This window comes from Poecilia mexicana, unplaced genomic scaffold (assembly GCF_051168715.1).
Source record: "Poecilia mexicana isolate PSO_F unplaced genomic scaffold, ASM5116871v1 scaffold_17, whole genome shotgun sequence".
NCBI classification, from domain to species: domain Eukaryota; kingdom Metazoa; phylum Chordata; class Actinopteri; order Cyprinodontiformes; family Poeciliidae; genus Poecilia; species Poecilia mexicana.
In genome coordinates, this window is record NW_028263386.1 from 8,274,444 (window position 1) to 8,291,461 (window position 17,018).

The 17,018-nt window shown below is 39.1% G+C and overlaps 1 protein-coding gene across 1 annotated transcript; it reads right to left on the minus strand.

The window, feature by feature from the left end:
- Positions 1 to 2,265: 2,265 nt before the first annotated feature.
- Positions 2,266 to 14,242, minus strand: LOC106908539 (noelin-3-like). Its single transcript, XM_014974672.2, has 6 exons — positions 14,171 to 14,242; positions 11,330 to 11,473; positions 8,441 to 8,596; positions 6,881 to 7,100; positions 5,862 to 5,968; positions 2,266 to 3,888 (listed from the first exon to the last, which is right to left on the minus strand). Exons 1-6 carry the CDS (start codon positions 14,237 to 14,239, stop codon positions 3,211 to 3,213), a joined length of 1,374 nt encoding a protein of 457 aa, XP_014830158.1. The 5' UTR covers positions 14,240 to 14,242; the 3' UTR covers positions 2,266 to 3,210.
- Between the last annotated feature and the right edge of the window lie 2,776 nt (positions 14,243 to 17,018).

The following is a 17,018-nucleotide window of genomic DNA, read 5'->3' on the forward strand; positions in this document are numbered from 1 at the left end:
AAACCTGAACCTGAAATAAAATGTCCACCGAGCAGAAATGGATTGTAACTAATTTACTTAACTAACATTTTGGAAAAACTGTATTTTTATGAGTATTTTATGACACCTTACCTTAGACTTTTACTTGAGTATTAGTATTATGAAGTGTTGCTACTCTTATTTGAGCAAAATTTCTATCTGCTGAGATTGACTTCACTAAATGATGAACAAACATGTTTTAAGTAAAATGCATTAAACACAGACACAAACCTACAGTTTATGTTGAAGTGAAGCCTCTTGTTTTTTTCACAAGCTTTGTTGTTCGGTTGTTTTCCATCTTTCTGAGCCTGCTGTGCCATTTGCAGGTAAAGTGAGCATACTGCAAATATTAGCAGAGTAAATGTTGTCACTGCAACTTTGCAATGTTGCTACATATGTTACCTACTGTAAATATTGGTTATAGACGTTTTCGTTTTTTTTTTAACCAAATGCTATATTTTTGAAGTAGTCCTATTCTTACTTGAGTGCAAATTTGTATTTCATCTTTACCTGATATTTAAATTTTATTTGAATCAGTTCAGTATGATAAAAACAAAACAAAAAGAAAACAAATCTATACGGTGAAAAAACTTTTTCAAAGCACTGTATGCTGGAAATATGTTAACTCCATATTGGAACCACTTCCCAGAAAGATTTAGCTCGGGCTGCATGGTGATTCACCTGAAGTTCGCTGACATCTTTGCCCTCGAGACATCAATATCTCATGAAATCTATACTTGTCTCTGCTTCCTATGGTGTAGACTCAGTGCATGCTCCTTTGACCTTTGTGATGCTTCTGACTGGTGTGTATTGATCTGACATGGAGAGGAGGCTCTGCATCCAACCTGCAAGAGATTAGGATATAAGAGGTATGTGTTCACACTATCAAAAATACTGCTGACTGCTACAGAGAGACTGGTGGGATGATTATGTGTATAATCTACCTTAGCATCATAAGATCTCCTCAGTCCTAAAGGTTGCCAAAAGATTGAAAGACTTTCCAAAAAGTAAACAGACCTCTGCAAAAGTGTAAAAAGTGAATGATTTGGAGTGTAGTGAAAGTTTGTAATCTTTTTGAAAATAAAATTAAGGATTTTTTTTTTTTTTTTTAGAATTGCCTCATGAGAATCCTGCTTCCCTCATTAATCCTAAGGATTTGTAAAAACAAAACAAAACAAACAACAACAAAAAAAAAAACGGATTTGCCAGATAATTAACTGATAATTAACTTCTATTCTTGGGTTTCACTGTGTGCAGAGTGCTATTTACTGTTAGATTTACTTACCTCAAAAATCCATTTCTTCACTTGCTAATCTGCTCATCTTGCATTCATTATTTTTGTACAGCAAAAATAAGACCTCTGATTTGGCAGGAGATAATCTCACTCCATCTTTTCAAAGCATCAGCTTGTTTGGCTCGACTGGCAGCCTGAAAATTAGGAGGAAAAACTTGCAATACTTGTCTTGGAGCTTGTGAGAGAGAATGTGTCATTTGTCCAGGGATTTGCACATATTATCCCCCGTTGAAAACTTCACATTTAGAAAGAAGAAGCAAGAAGAAGGGTTTCTTTTGCCTTCTCAACTTTTTATTGCACACGAAGCTGAAACAAATGACACATTACTCACTAATTGAACATCCCGTACTTCAATATTTTTTAAATAAATGAAACCTGTTAAAACTGAGGTTCAGACAAGGTTCCTTTCAAATGATCCCCACGTCAAAGTCAACATCCGTAACCTTGCCATACCACTGGTGATTTAATTACACGGTTTGTTGATGCTTTCACTCAGGGGCGCGTTCTGGCTGCACTGTTTGATCCCTCTATTTCTGTTGTCCTCATATCTGCAGCATTTAGACAGCAGCTATACTGGTTAAAAAGAAGTACATCCTTCATAAATTTTAGAGCGTCACATATGTTGTACAAAAAATTAGCACAGATCTGATTTAGTATCAGTAATGAACAAATTGTGGGCATGGATACTGGATTCTGGCCACCATTTCAGACTTGTTGGTGCTGAACATGTACTGGCAGATGTTTATCTTATAAGCTTATGGGTAAAAATATGTTGCACACAAAAACAAAAGAATTATCTTCTGAAAAAAATGAAGCAGTGTAACCAGGGGCTGTAAGAGCACTGAGCTATTTGAAAACTGCAGTGATCTTTGACATTTGTTCCCATAAATCTTTTAAAGACATTTTCATTATTTAAAAAAAAAGAGAAACAAAACAAAAAAAACATACGTCACTAGTCTTATGAAAACAATATTTTATTTTCCTATGGATACCGTCTTATTTACACAAACAAACACATAATGAACTGAAGTAGCGCAGTATGTAAAACTGGATCATGACAATAGCTTCATTGGAGGAGAATGCAATGTTGTGCAAATACAAAATGCACACAAACACAGTAAAAATGCCATCAGGATAGCCAACATTCATGCACAAGAAGTGTTATCCTTCGGCTTACGGCACATACTACACAGAATAAGGCATACAAACTGCTGCTAAAGTTACAAAAAAGCTACAATATCTCAGAGTACTAAGTTAAAGGCAGTCAGATATTAGTGGTCGCTAAGGACTTTGACTTGGTACTTCAAGATAACCAGCGGCTGTGATGACCACATAACCCCCACATAAACACAAAAACGGCCAAGTACATTAACTGTACAGGTACATTATGGTCCCTCCCCACATGTCACAAGGTCAAGTGCAAAATTTGAGATGGGAAACAATACAAAGCTAAATGCAGGCAGTGAAAAGCAGGAATAATTATACTAATATCAATAAATGGCAAGGAAAGAATAAATGATTAATGATTACAGTCAAAGATTTGATTAAATTAGTGTGCATAAATAAATGGGCTTTCTACATCAGAGAAAAAAAAATATGAAGAGGAAAATGCCACAGAAACGTCTCCGTTTGTTTCAGGGGTCAAAAAGCTGCACAGTTTTATCTTTCTTTTAAACTGTTTTATCAATAGAATATACTCATAAGAAAATCAGTGTACAGAAATAAGTTAAAGTTTAATATTAAAAGAGGTAAGTCAGTGAAAAAAGGCAAAAATAAAACAAAAACTAGTATGAGTAAAACAAAAATAAATTAAAAGAAGAATAAATTATCTGATTATTTTTAGGCACAACCTTCCAGTTTTGTATATTTTCTTTCCTTCTCTCACCTGCACAGTGTCCCTAAGAGTCATCCTCTGTTTTAATAATGTGGAAAAGTGTAACGTTAAACAGGACCTGGTGGCCGTTATTCCAGCCGTAAAGGGCGCGGTCCCTGGCGTTGTAGTCCAACATGGACATGTGAAAGTACTGGTTGTGAAAGGGAATGTCTGTGTACTCGTACGTCGATGTCTTAGTGGAGAAGGCGTAGTACACCTTGGCGCCAGTGAGGTGGGAGTTGGTGATGTAGAGAGTGCCGCAGATCATAAACGACTCGCCTGCGTTCCTCTTGGAGTACTCCGTGTTCCACGTGTCGAGGATCTGGAGGGTGTCCGGGTTCAGCCGGCTGATGACGATGTTCCCCGCGTTCTGGTTGGTCGCATACACGGCCCACAGGCCCAGCTCGTCCACCATGAGGTCGATGTCCGAGAAGCCCCCCCACGTGTACGGGTACACGTTGTGGAAGCCTGCTGACTCCAGCGCCCTCTGGGTTATGACCAGGCCCGTCTCAAAGCTGTACCGGACAATGATGTTGCTTTGCATCTTGTTGTAGTACAGAGACCCGTTGTAGACGACATGGTTGGTTCCGGCCCATTTGAAAGGAAGGTTGTAGGTCATGGATTCAACTCCTGCCACAAAGTCACTGATGGATTTGTACTCTTTCACGATCCTGTTGTTGGTGTAGCTGTCCATGTACCAAACCTGTGGACAGATGCAGGAAACACTTTTGTAATGTTTGAAAGTGGAAGCATGGAAGACGATTACAGATGCAGATAAATAAGAGATAACTCTTATGATTAGGTTCCAAGCAGCATAATTATTGTTAAAATTGACCACATAAAAATCAGCCTTTTTCTTATGACAACAACGTTGTATAAAATTAACTGCAATAAACATTTTTTGATAATATAAAATATTACTTGATTTACTGTTGGTGCATTAAACTATTTGGTGATTAAACTATCTGGTCTTGGAAAAAGGGCCATATTATAATTATTACTTAATTCAATGTATTTTCTAGAATCAACTCCTCACAAAAATGGTAATTATCAAAAGAGTGCACTACCTGGATGGGATAATATGATTGTCAGTGCAATGAATGCACAGTAAAACAGGGGGTACAATACACAGAAAACATATATTTGAATGTTCTTTGCCGCTGTATAATTATATCTTATCAGTATTAGTAAAGCTTAATGTCATAAACCATTTGGGCTTGTTTTAGACTCAGCAGGTCAACTCATTAGGAATGTTAATAATTCAACTTTTTTACACAGAAAAAAAAGAAAGATTAGAATAAAGTTAAATTATTAAAAGTCAAATTTAAATAATTCAACATTTTTTCTGCAAACAAAAGAAAAGATTTTAGTAAGCACTCAGTTTGCTTTACAGACTTTAAACATCACCATCTGAGCATTTTCTGTGAATAACAGAAAGGTTTCCTATCAACACGTTCCTTCCAGGGACACAGGTGTGCTGATGGCCATCTACTGGGCAAAGCAGGACACACACTGGACATCAGTCCATTAAAAGGCAACACAACGGCACATGACGGACAACCATGCACACACACTCGCATCTAAAAGCAATTTAGAGAGATCAATTTACATAACAGTCGTGTTTTTGGACTGGGGGAGGAAGTTGGAGTACCTGGAGATAATACGCACGTTGATGGGGGAAACGTGCAAACTCCATTTAGAAAAAGCCCAAAACAATGCTACCAAATGTGCCACCATGCAGCCTTGCATAATATTCATACTTGTTTTTTTGCAGCATATGTCAAGTATTAAATTCCAAGTTTTTGTTTGTTAGGCTGCCTTCCAGTAACAAGTGTTTTCTGATCCAGTCCAAAATGTTGGACTGGAGTCCCAAAAAAGACATTTCATGTTATCCGTTTCAGATTCATTGGCTGATCTCAACTTCTAAATATTTGTTTGTTTACAGTCCGATTTTATGTAAGCAAATGACATTTTGCATATCCAATTTAAAAAAAACAAAAAAAAGGAACATGGCTGCTGTTATATGCATGGCTTACCAAACTCCACAATATTTGTTGAGTTAACAAACCTGCATTTTCCCCAGTACTGTAACCGTTTTCCACCTTTTCCAATGATAATTACAGAGAAGAGAACTAATGTGAGCCGCTTCCTGTCTACATGAGTTCAGTGACCTGCTCTACATGCTGTGCCTAGACATCTGTCCCTGTGGGGGAAGAGCAACACAGAAAGTATCCTTTAAACTCTGCAACATTTAAAATAAATCTACATGATGTACAATTCTGATTTACTGAATTTAATTTGTGAAATATACAATCCATTCAATGACATCCATTTTTGAGTTGAGATAACATTTAAAGAGAAAATCTCCAGTAAATGATATACATTTAATCTTTTGCAAGAGTACACCTGATTTTTAACAACAAACCTAAATAAACTAGAACCTTAGCTAGACATTTATCACTCTGGAGTTTTGTCTATCAAAGACAGTTATGTAATGTAAACATATAAATTACAAATCCACTGCACTATACAGGGAACGATGAGAACTGCAGTAATTCTACTTTTTAATCACAAATGTCTTTCATCTAGAAGAAGCGACTAAGGGTGATGTTAAGTATATTAGACCATCTGCAAACATCGTTTTGCACAGCAGAAAATCAGAGCAAATCAACTCACCTTGTTGTTTTTAAGAGAAGCTAATGGATCAGTCATCCAAGCTCCAAACCGTGTCCCTGAAGTCTTCACTGTCTGCGGCCCAGTGATCTTCATCAGCTTGCCACATGCTGTAAAACACGTCACACGGCTCTCATCACTTATGTTCTCATATTATGACTGGAGTACAACTCAAAGTGCAGGCAGCAACTAAAGTGTGGGCGGCATTGTGAGCACTGCCAACACTACAGCTCTCACGATTGAATAAATACAAGGGGAAGGTAACACGCAAGTGCTGAAGTATAACCACACCACGTCTGTCTGAACGCGGAGAAATGTTTATTTTTGATGGTTTATTATCAGAGGTGCTTCAGTTGTAGTTAATTTCATCCGGCTAGACATCTTATTTCTTCGAAATGCCCAGCAAGGCTACACTTGTACAAGTTGATCAGTTTCACATTAAGTTCATATTTTAACAACTCAATCAAATGGCTTCAGCCCAACACTACGGCCAAGCCATCTTTTTAAGCACCAAAGGATTTCCTGTTAGAATAGATCAGTTAGTTATTTATGTCGAGACGTTGGCAGATAAAAGTGAGTTGTGGAATCTAGTTATGGAAGCCTTTAACGCAAGACAAGGTAGCTCTGGGAGAAGAATTGATCTTATTAGTCCAGCTAAGCGTCAGTGGGTGCAGTGATGTAATCACACTTCATGTCCCTTTATGTCAACAAAGAAGAGAGAATCAGATCTGACAAAACAAAATCATATTTTTAGGCTACATTTGATTTTGTTCACTTTGAATAAAACCAGGATTTTCCTGTAAGTTATAATGCCATGGCACAAAGCTTCACAATTTTACAGCAATAAAACATAATGTCCTGTGACGCCAAATGAGGCTTTTCTCAATCAACTAAAATCATTTTGGCTCTGGCACCAGCTCTGTCGTGCTTCCTGCTCTCCAGCTAAAATGCCAATCTGCTTGCAGCAGCAGGAAATGTGCCAGTTATCCTTTCTGTTTTTGTCATTGATTGGAGACACTCACTGAGTTTGTTCATGCAGCTGTGAAGCCTGTTCTCCAAGTTCAGGACCCTCTGCTGCAGCTCCTCATAGTCATAGGCTCCCATTTCTTCCTGAATCCCCATTAACACACTGGACAGGTTTCTGATCTCCTCTTTGAACTGGGAGATTAGCTTGGCATCCGTCTTGTACTGCTCCAGGACCGGAATCAGTGGCTGCAGGGATTCCATCTTCCCCTTCAGATCCTGAAATTGTAATTTAGAAAATGAATAATGACTGTAATTATGTGATATAAAACAACTGCAAATCCTCTTTTCCATTTATTCATGACGCTTTCACTTTTGCGTGTTGCATAAAATACCAGTTTTAGCATATTCTACATCAAATCCCATAAAAATCTAAGCAAATGGTCCGAAACATTCATAGTGTCCTCAGGTTGATGGTGGGGCCCAAGAGTCCGTCAATTTTCACATAAAGAATAGATCTAAAAGAACAACCTGTCCAGACTGAGTCTACTTATTAATTCAGTTGAGTTCTTTCAAGTCAAATTTAAAATTCAAGATTAATAATGGATACATTTTCTAAACGATTTAGAGGAATTTGTTGGTGTCTCATTTGTATTCAAACATTTTAACCCACCGCCCCTTCTGGAAAAGTTCCACTCTAAGACTTGGCTTCAAAAAGTGCTGGTGTCAAACACTTTGATCGCTGGAGGCGTGTTAACGAGCAGCTGGATCGCAACGAGGTTACGGTTTCACCGAAAACCAGCTCAGTGTAGACGGGGCTTAAACCAGCAGGGTTGGACCCTTACAGGTTTAAGGTATCTTCCTGTTAGCCACTTTTCCATAAAGGCCAGATTTACTCAGCGCCTGAGCAGAACATTTCTGCAGCTCATCCAGAGGGGCTCTGGGGTCACTTTGCTCCTTTTTGGTCAAGGCACAGTGACATTGTTCAAAGTTACACAGACAGGCAGTTGGATAAGCCAGATTTTATCAAAAGATATTAGAGTGAGGGGGCAGAGGGTTGGTAAATACAAATGCATCTCACAATTTCAGATTTTTATTGAATGCCATATTTCATTTTTCTTCCATGACACATTTTTTAACTATGTTGTTTTTGAAGAGTAACTAAAATTGCCCGCAAAATATGTTGAAATTTGTGGCTGTAATGTAATAAAAAGGGAACAAAAGTTATAGTCTTTTAAAATTTCTGTTAGGAATATCTGAAAAGTGTTGTATTGCCAAATAGCAATGGAAAGAGAACTGAGACAAAAAACTGAGATAAAAGTTGAAACTCCAAGGTGACATTACAGATAGAAAGTAATTAAGTGTGTAATTTTCTATTCTATAAAAGTGTTCTCCTTGGTTTGCCCTTTTATAGATCAAACAAACCTCAATGTTTTCAGGTTTATTGCTGCAGTCAAACAGTGTCTCGGTTTTAAAACCTGTCCTTGTTTGGGGCAGAGGTGGACCTTTGATGATCCTGTCAAGGATTACATTTTATGTATTCACATGCATATCAGGTTTCTCGTACAAAAACCACTCTGAGATGTTTCTCACGCAGTTTAAGATCAAACAGAAAGTACCTGAAAGTTTTTGTTGACGAGGGTCTTCCTGTCCGACTCGATCTGCCGGAACTTTGACCGCAGCCCTTTGATCTGGCTCTCCATCCTCATGATGTACTGAAAGTCTCTCTGCGTGCGCAGGTTCAGCACCTCGATTGACTGTGACATGTTCTGTACCTTTTGGAAAGAATCAGACGGTGCAGCATTGATTTTCCCGTCCACCGGCAGATTAAAATGTCCTTCTTCTTCTTCAGCTGTTTAGTGCCTCGCTTCACTTTACGTTCTCCAGAAACGAAACAACACCTTGACCTCCAGTGTGATTGCCTTTCGGCAAACTTGCAGGATGTATCAGCTTCAAAACGTACAGTTTCAATCAGATTTACATACACTGTATAAAAAGGGAAGACAAGCTTTTCATTCCTCATTGACTGTCATAGAAAGGCACTTAAACTTCCTTGTTTCCAAAGGCTTGAACATTCACTTTTTTTCCAAGCCTTTATGAAAAAATAACTTAGTTTCATCAGAACATAGAAGGTGTCCCAACAAATTAAGCTAGTTGTGCATTTACAAACTGCAAGCTTTTCTTTTGGACTGAGTGGCCTTTTAACCCGTTCTGGTACAAATCTTAGGTTCTGCCAGTATCCTTACGCAGCTTTTAACGGTTGTTTTAAGTATTCATTCCCCACATGAATACTTTCATCTGCAACACACAGAACCAGATTCCTCAGCAGTTTTATTAGATGTGTTCATGATTTCACTCAAGAAACCAATGTATTTGAAGTCTGCCTTAATGAAGACATGTTTTTAAAATAACCTATATGAAGACATTTAGCAAAAGTAAGTAATGGTTTGATTTTATGTCAGCTAGTGGGAACAAAATGTTTACAGTGCATGCAAATGTTTGATTTCAATAAATATCTGACTTTAGTGTGTTTCTTTTAGATATCAAGAAAAAAAGTCAATGAATCTGCAGCATTTGGTAGTTTATTTGAGAGAAGAACAAGGATACAGGGACCCTTTTTGCTGGTTTAACAAAAAGCTTACTAGGTTTGTAGGGCACACGGACAAGAAAAAAAAAAGTGATCCTTTCTTCTCTCTCTTTGACTCTCATTGTAATAAAGCCAACATTATTGGAGCACATCAGAAGCAAAGCAGCACAACCATCACACACTGCGTTCATCCCTGGCCTGGGCAGAGGGATGCTGAAAAGGCCTTTCTGGAGCCCTGAGGCAGCTTAGTACATTAGTGTCAGAGGCCCCAGCAAATGACAGAGAGCATGCATCGGCTTACAGTGGCTAAATGTAGGCTAAATCAGAACGCAACAGTCACTTCAGAGAGAGACTTCAGTGCTGTAATATTTGTTTGCTAGTAGATGTGTGAAACATAAACTACATACACCATGCGTTTTCCCTGGTTTGTAAATAATGTCTATGCCTAATTTAGTCGCCAAGACTCTGAGGACTGAGGAGAAAACAACTCTATTGCAGACAATGGAGTTGTCCAGCACAAAGTGTGGACTGGATTCTTCCAGGGATGCTGGATTTAGACCTTGTGGAGTCATCATGATTAAAAACCAAGTTTCCTGAGATATTTTGTCAGGATTGCCGCAATTTTTTGGGGGGAAGCGATGAAATCCAGTTCTTGTATAATCACAGCACAATGAAAACAGTCAAGCTTGTGCTCTATGATGCAGTCAGCATTTTCCCTTGTCTCCATTCCACTGTGGTCCTTGAAGGAATGGCGTTTGAATTGGGAACTTTAGGATGTTTAGGAATTAAGATGCTCATATTTTCTACTTGCAGATGATCTGGTTCTGTTGACATCTTCAAGCCATGAGCTCCACTAGAGAGGCTCACAGAAGAGTGGTGAATCTCCTGGGAGGAAAATGTGGATTGTTCTCTCCTGGTCAGAGGTCAACCGGTCTTTTCCTCAGTCAGAAGAGTTCACATATATTAATGTCTTATTAATGAGTAATTACAAGATGGAGCTGGAGATGGAGAGATGGGTTGGGCCTCTTCTGCGGAAATGGATGTGCTGTTCTGGTTCATATGATGAAGAAATAGATTTGTTTACTGTTAAGAGATATGGATCATAAATCATGACCAAAACATCAAGATTCTGGACACAAGCAGGTAGCATTAGCTAGCTCCTCTGTGTGGTTGCACTGCAGGTGAGGAGCTCTGCAGCTTGGGGGAAGCTCAACATAGAGCCTGGTCTCACCTGCATAGGAGTCCCTTTAGGTGGGCATCAGACCAGGATGCCTCCTGTTGGAGTTGACTTCAAAGTGTCTCATTAGGGTGGTGGGGAGGGGAACAACAGGGTAGACCCAGAACACATCTGAGGGACTCCGTTTCCCTTCTGGCCAGAAAAATCATTAGTGGTGAACTGCTACCTTCCCCCATAAATAATTACCAGCTTCTTTATAAATAATGACCTAATGCAAATGCGATGAGAGTTTTAAAGTGTCTGCATTAACCACAGCGACGTCTGTAGTTTCAAGAAGGTAAAAAGGATGAACTAAGCTGAATTCCTTCTCAACTGCGGGTAAAGTGTTAACCACTCGTTTCTTCTAATGGAACCTCGCTTCAAAAAATACTGCAATATTTCTTTATGGCCCCCACTGGTTGCAAAACAGATGACACTCCAGTTCTGCTAAGATAGGATGGAAGCCAATCTCATCTTCACAACATGTCATTTAGCTGATCTCATCCATGCAATAGATGCAGAGGCAGAAAACGGTGTTGTGAATCTGGCTGCTACAATCTATGGGAGGATTACAGCAGCAAAGTGATATGAGTAACAGCTGAAAATCAATGTCTGTATAAATTCAGGTGTGCTGATTGTAAAAAAGACTTTGCATGCACTTCAGTGTGTGTGTGTGTGTGTGTGTGTGTGTAGGCGCGTTCATGCCTTTTCCAGGAGCTGGCGGAGCTGTCTGCCTTTGGCATCTCTGGAGCAGAGATTCTGTTCAGGTGCCACCACTGTGCAGATACAGCGCCCATCTGCATCCTGAGCTGAGCTGTACACCTGCCAGCCCTCCTTTGGCCTGATGGTCTGCACACAAACATGCAAAGCATAAATTCACTGCACATACCTCTGTGGAGACAAAGAAAACGAATACCGATGATCTCGTCGTAACAAAAGTAGCACATACTATCGCTGTAATGTTTGGTTATTTTCCTCCCTTTTGTGGCTTTTTCATTCGTTGCCTTATTTCCCAAAAGCTTTGACACAAACCCGTTCCAGAAACTTATTTTCAAAGTCTTGGAAGAACAAAATACTTTTGTTGTAAGATACGTCTTTGTTCAATGTGTGTTGTCTCCAGTGAATTGTCTCTTCAACTATAAACAGTCTTGCCTAGTCTTGATGAATACCACGAGTTTTGAAATTGTACTGTTCAGTTATTGTTTAATATAAAACCCTGCAGGGAGTAACAGAGAAACATGAATTCAGGCATTTTTTTCTCCTCTTTAGAACATGCAACAGGCTCTCCAAAGCTATTGTCTAAATCCAAAAAAAAGAGAGAAAAAAAAAAACAACTTTCCCAGTCCAGAAAATTTTAAAAAATGTGGAATAAGACTCAGGTATTTATCAGGTCTGGATGAGTAAGAATGTAACGGAAAAGGAACATTATTCTGTTTCCAGACTCAGAAAATAAACTTTCACCATGGTTTGGCATCATTGGATGGAGTTTTGAATCTTTATATGGACAATATGAGTTTTTAATAAACACTTAGCATCACTCTCCAGCTTTGAGCATCGATCCATCCACCCATCCATCCACCCATCGCTTGATTACTACAGAAATACTTGTCATAAATTAATTGCAATTGAAACAAGAACTGTGGCCATTCCCTTCTGAAAATCAGAACAACAGAAGTAACAAAGTGGCACACTAGATCTAAAGACAGTGCTGAGCATCCTGAAGTGTTGGCATGTGCCAATAAACTTTAATTGTGGTCGAAAAATTTGTCCCAAATAGTAGCCTTTTTGACAGCCCTTGTTGAATGTGTTCATCATAATGAAAACGAAGCCCCAAGGGGAAATGCAGCGGGAACAATGCGCTTAACTTGGAAGCCTATGGATTTAAATAAAAGTCGGGTGTCCTGATTTTTAAGTGCAGCCATCATTTCACTCTGCCATTCACCCCAGACTGTCAGCCTGAGCAGTTTGAAAAACATTTGGCACAGGATGCAAAAAGCACATCCTCTCTGAGCGAGCCAATGGAGATAGTTCAATTTTTTGACTAATCAAGAGGCAGCATTTAATTTCTTTATGTATGTCTATATATTTTTTTTTCTTTTTGACATGAGTTTTGTGTATATACCTTATGTATAAATAAGGCGATAACATAATCGTGTTTTGAAATTCTTTCTTTTTCAAACTTTTTTAGAATAGAATATCACATCAGCTCAGAAAAGGTTATTTAAATACAGTAACTCGTATTTACATGCAAACTAGAGCTTCTGTGCTAATCGTGTGCTCCATGAAATTTGGAAAACACTTCAAAAATATGTTGACAAGTTTGCTAAAGGATGACATCATGACAAACTATTAGGGGACAAGTGCGTACGCCGACAAACCGACGTGACATGCCTATGATCTGCAGTCAGCTGGGATAAAAGTAGGAGGAAGTAGAAAAACATCTCCAGCTCTGATTATTTTTTTTAGACCTCTGAAATAATTTGGTCTCAGTAATCTTTGAAAAAGCTCTTTCTACTGTCTCTTGAGTGACTCACATCCTTTCCCCTCTTTTCACGCTCACATTTTCTCATATTAAAACGATTCTGATGCCTAGCCAAGCCAGATGCTCTCCCCACTTGATTATTTTTTGTTTAAACGGAACACTGCACAGAGACTTTCTTCGTTTCCCCCCATTAAATAACTCAGACAGCTGGTCCCTCCTTTGTTTTGAGCACTCATTATGAGTTTTTCCCACTCCTTTCCTTTGAAGAAGTGTTCCTTCAGTCTAAAAATATTTTCTCTCTTTCTGAGTTACAAGCCAGAGAGCCAGTCCTGGCAAGGTGAGGGAAAACTGCTTTGCAATCAAGACACCGGCAAAAATAAAAAAATGGGAGAACTCTACATGGGTGAGATGAACCTAATTGAGCATTGCTTGGTTTTGGTATTGTAATCAGCAAGCTGCTGGTTCTGTTTTCCAAACTACTCCCAAAATGTTTTGAGATGCTGAAACCATCCATAAAGTGGTATATTTGATTGTTATGCTAATTAAAGGACCAAATCTGACATATGTGCACAAAATATACAAATTTATAAATCCCTAATTGCAGTGGCATCAAAAGCAAAATTTAATTACTGCTATACAGCTAAGATAAACCACGACCAATGGTCTAACTTTAGTATTTTTGTACAACATAAAGAAGACAGCTAATAAATCTAATTATGAAAACAGTCAACCTTGTGCTAATGAATAGATAGATAGATAGATAGATAGATAGATAGATAGATAGATAGATAGATAGATAGATAGATAGATAGATAGATAGATAGATAGATATTCTGTTTCTATTGAAGACAGAATGAATACATACATACATAAGTACAGAAAGCTAAGGTGACTCATTCCTGTGTTAATGATCAGATAAATCATACGGTAATGCGATGCTCCTCCCAAAACAAACTAAACTTCACATTTCTAACAGCGCGTATAAAAAAAAAAAACAGATCCGCTCGTGTTCATATTATGTTTCAGGTGCAAACGGGAGGTAGTTTTGTGTTTTGGTAACTCACCACAGTAGGGCAGTATCCGAACAACAGCAGGAACAGCAGTGGGTTCAGAACCACGGACAGCGACCACATCCTGCTCCACCTTCACCTCAGCAACCCTAGATAACAAAAATCTGAAGTTTTTCCCCCCCCCCTCTTTTTTTATATATATATTTATATATCCGTGCGCCTTGGCCGCCGCGTCCACTACTCTGTGGTTAAAACAGAGACTTCCAGGGAATCGGGAGGAGGGCGGCACGTCCAACCACTCGTGTCCGTCACGCGTGCCATCCGGCCGAGCGGGGAGAAACCTTGCATCCAGGAGGAGGGAAAAAGTTTGTGGGCACGCATGCGGCGAAAATCCGAGCTAATCGTTCAGAGGACCCTACTCCACGGATGTGACATCATCAAGCCGCCTGTCTTGGCTTTAAATGAGCCCAGCTTGCTTCTATGAGGAGGATCCAGCAGCAGCTGCGCAGCGACAAAAGTTGCAGCTGGTTGTATTGAGCGGAAAATAAGAAGGTGGTGCTGATAGTGCTGCGTCTTTGTCACCGTGCGTCGGAGTTGGAAGATTGGCTGCTACATGAAAGGCGAATAAAAAAAAACCCCTCAGTTTTAGTTTCAATTATTTGCGAAGTGGAGAACAACGCTTGGAAACTGTTACTCCTCAATATTTTTAATTCAGACTGTAGCGAATTCAGCATATACACACAACACGGCGTTTTCGAGTTAACAGCAGGGGTGAAAGAAAGGGGGTACGGTAGGGTACTGCGTACCTCCAAAAGATTTAGCGGGGGTACGCAGTACCTGCAAGAGAGGGGAGCGGCTGTAAAACATCAATGGGTTCACTGTGCAGTGCACCCAGTAATCAGTCGTGACTGATTAGTTTTTCAAGAACAATCTAAAACACGACTTAATCAGTTAATAAATAATTCCCCCCCCCCCCATTTCATATTGTTTCTGAACTGTTCGTGCTTAGAGCATTAGGTGACACACTGAACGCCGCCAGGAGGCTGAGACCAGCACGTCTTCCTCTGACTCCTTATCAAAACGTTCGTAACTTTATTAAAGAACAAAAAAACGTATTCAAATTAATGACACAACAAAAATAATATCAGTGATAATTGTTTCAACAAGGTGTTGCGCAATTCTGTGCGTTTCGGTTCCATTGTCAAAATAAATGTCATGAGTTGTGGTTTGTGGTGGTGAGAACGCTGAGACCCATATGATGATGATGATGATGATTTAATAAAGAGAAGCTCAAAACACAGTCCAGTACAGGCGGCACGGCAGGAACACTATAGCACACAGCTAATACCGGTAGCAGCTGAAAAACGGAAGACTGAATACTTGAGCTAAATCAACGCAGGACTCGACAGTTGGATTGTGAAGGCAAGCAGACAAATGATAAACGACGAGGATCCGACAAGAGCCAAAGACAACAGGTGGGTTTAAATACACAGGGAGGGTAATCAGGAAAACTAGACACAGCTGGGATCAATCAACAGGGAGGACAGGACATCACAGAGACTCACGGGGAAACAAGGACACAGAAAAAAAAACACAGATGTCACAATAACTAGCAGAGCAGGAGTTTAAAATGAACTAATCAACCACCGCTGTGTTTATGAGAGGCTTAATAATGACCGCAAAATAAATATCAAGCGTGCAAACCTGATATCGTGTCGGACTGAATGTTATGTTTTTAACGTAATCTCTGGTCGGCTCGAGGAGCGCAGGAGGTTGCCATGGCAACGGGTGTGCTTAACTGACAAAGAGAGACGGAGAGTAAAAAGGTGCGAGTGGTTTAGAGTTGATCACCTGTTCGGGTTGTTTTACCTTTGTTTACCTTTGTCTTGGCGCTTTATAGCTGCTGTATGACAAACTTGTTAGTCTGTGATGTTTGTTGTTTGTCATTTACAACAAACATCAAACACGGTAAATATGTTTAACAAACAAATAATGATAATAATGACATGATAATTATGTGAAGTTAAATTAATTATCTAATATAAAAATAGTTTGGTGCTGTCACGCTCAGAGTCTGAGAGGCTTTTCCTTTATCAAACAATTTTTTTCACCTCTTATTTAGTGGAAATATTGATGTTGATGAGACTTTCTCCAAAATGATAACCTTTTTCAATCTTTATAGCTCCACTGTTGAAAATGAGGCTCTAGCATTCACAAATGACAGTGAAATAAAATCCAGTCCAACATCTGGTTTGAGGTGATTCCTCTGGAACCTGTTGGAGGAAAATATCCCAACTTCAGAAGATGAGCTTTAACCTAACAGAGCTCTGTGGTTCCTCCTGTCAGTATGAGAGTCAGGGTGAGGAGGCGCCATGTTAGGAAGAGAAGTGGAAGCTGCAGGATCTTCAGAACAAACAGGTCATGATGCTGTGCTGCTGATTATCCCTCTGTCTGGACACAGGATCAATAAAACCAGTTTAAAAGCTAAAATGAATGGTTACATGCCACACATGGAAAACTGGGATGCACTCCATGCCATGATGTTCAGAATTTAGGTTTCATGGCATATCAAGGTGTCGACATTGCAGCCAGTGGGCTGAGGGAGGAAATACAGTTTTATTTTGTAGCAATTCAAGAGGTAACCAGCTTTTATCGCTTATCAAAAAAACTTAATCAGCACAGAAACTCCAAAGCACACAAAGAAGCAATATTTTATTTATTTATTTATTTATTTATTTATTGGTCATAGTACCCCAAAAAATTTAAAACTACTTTCATCCCTGGTTAACAGTGTATGTTTAGAAAACTAAATGACTAAAAGAAAAAGAAAAAAAAATAGAAAAATAGTTATTTACTTATTTAACAAAATAATAGGCTATGTTTCACAACGTCTGTGGAACTT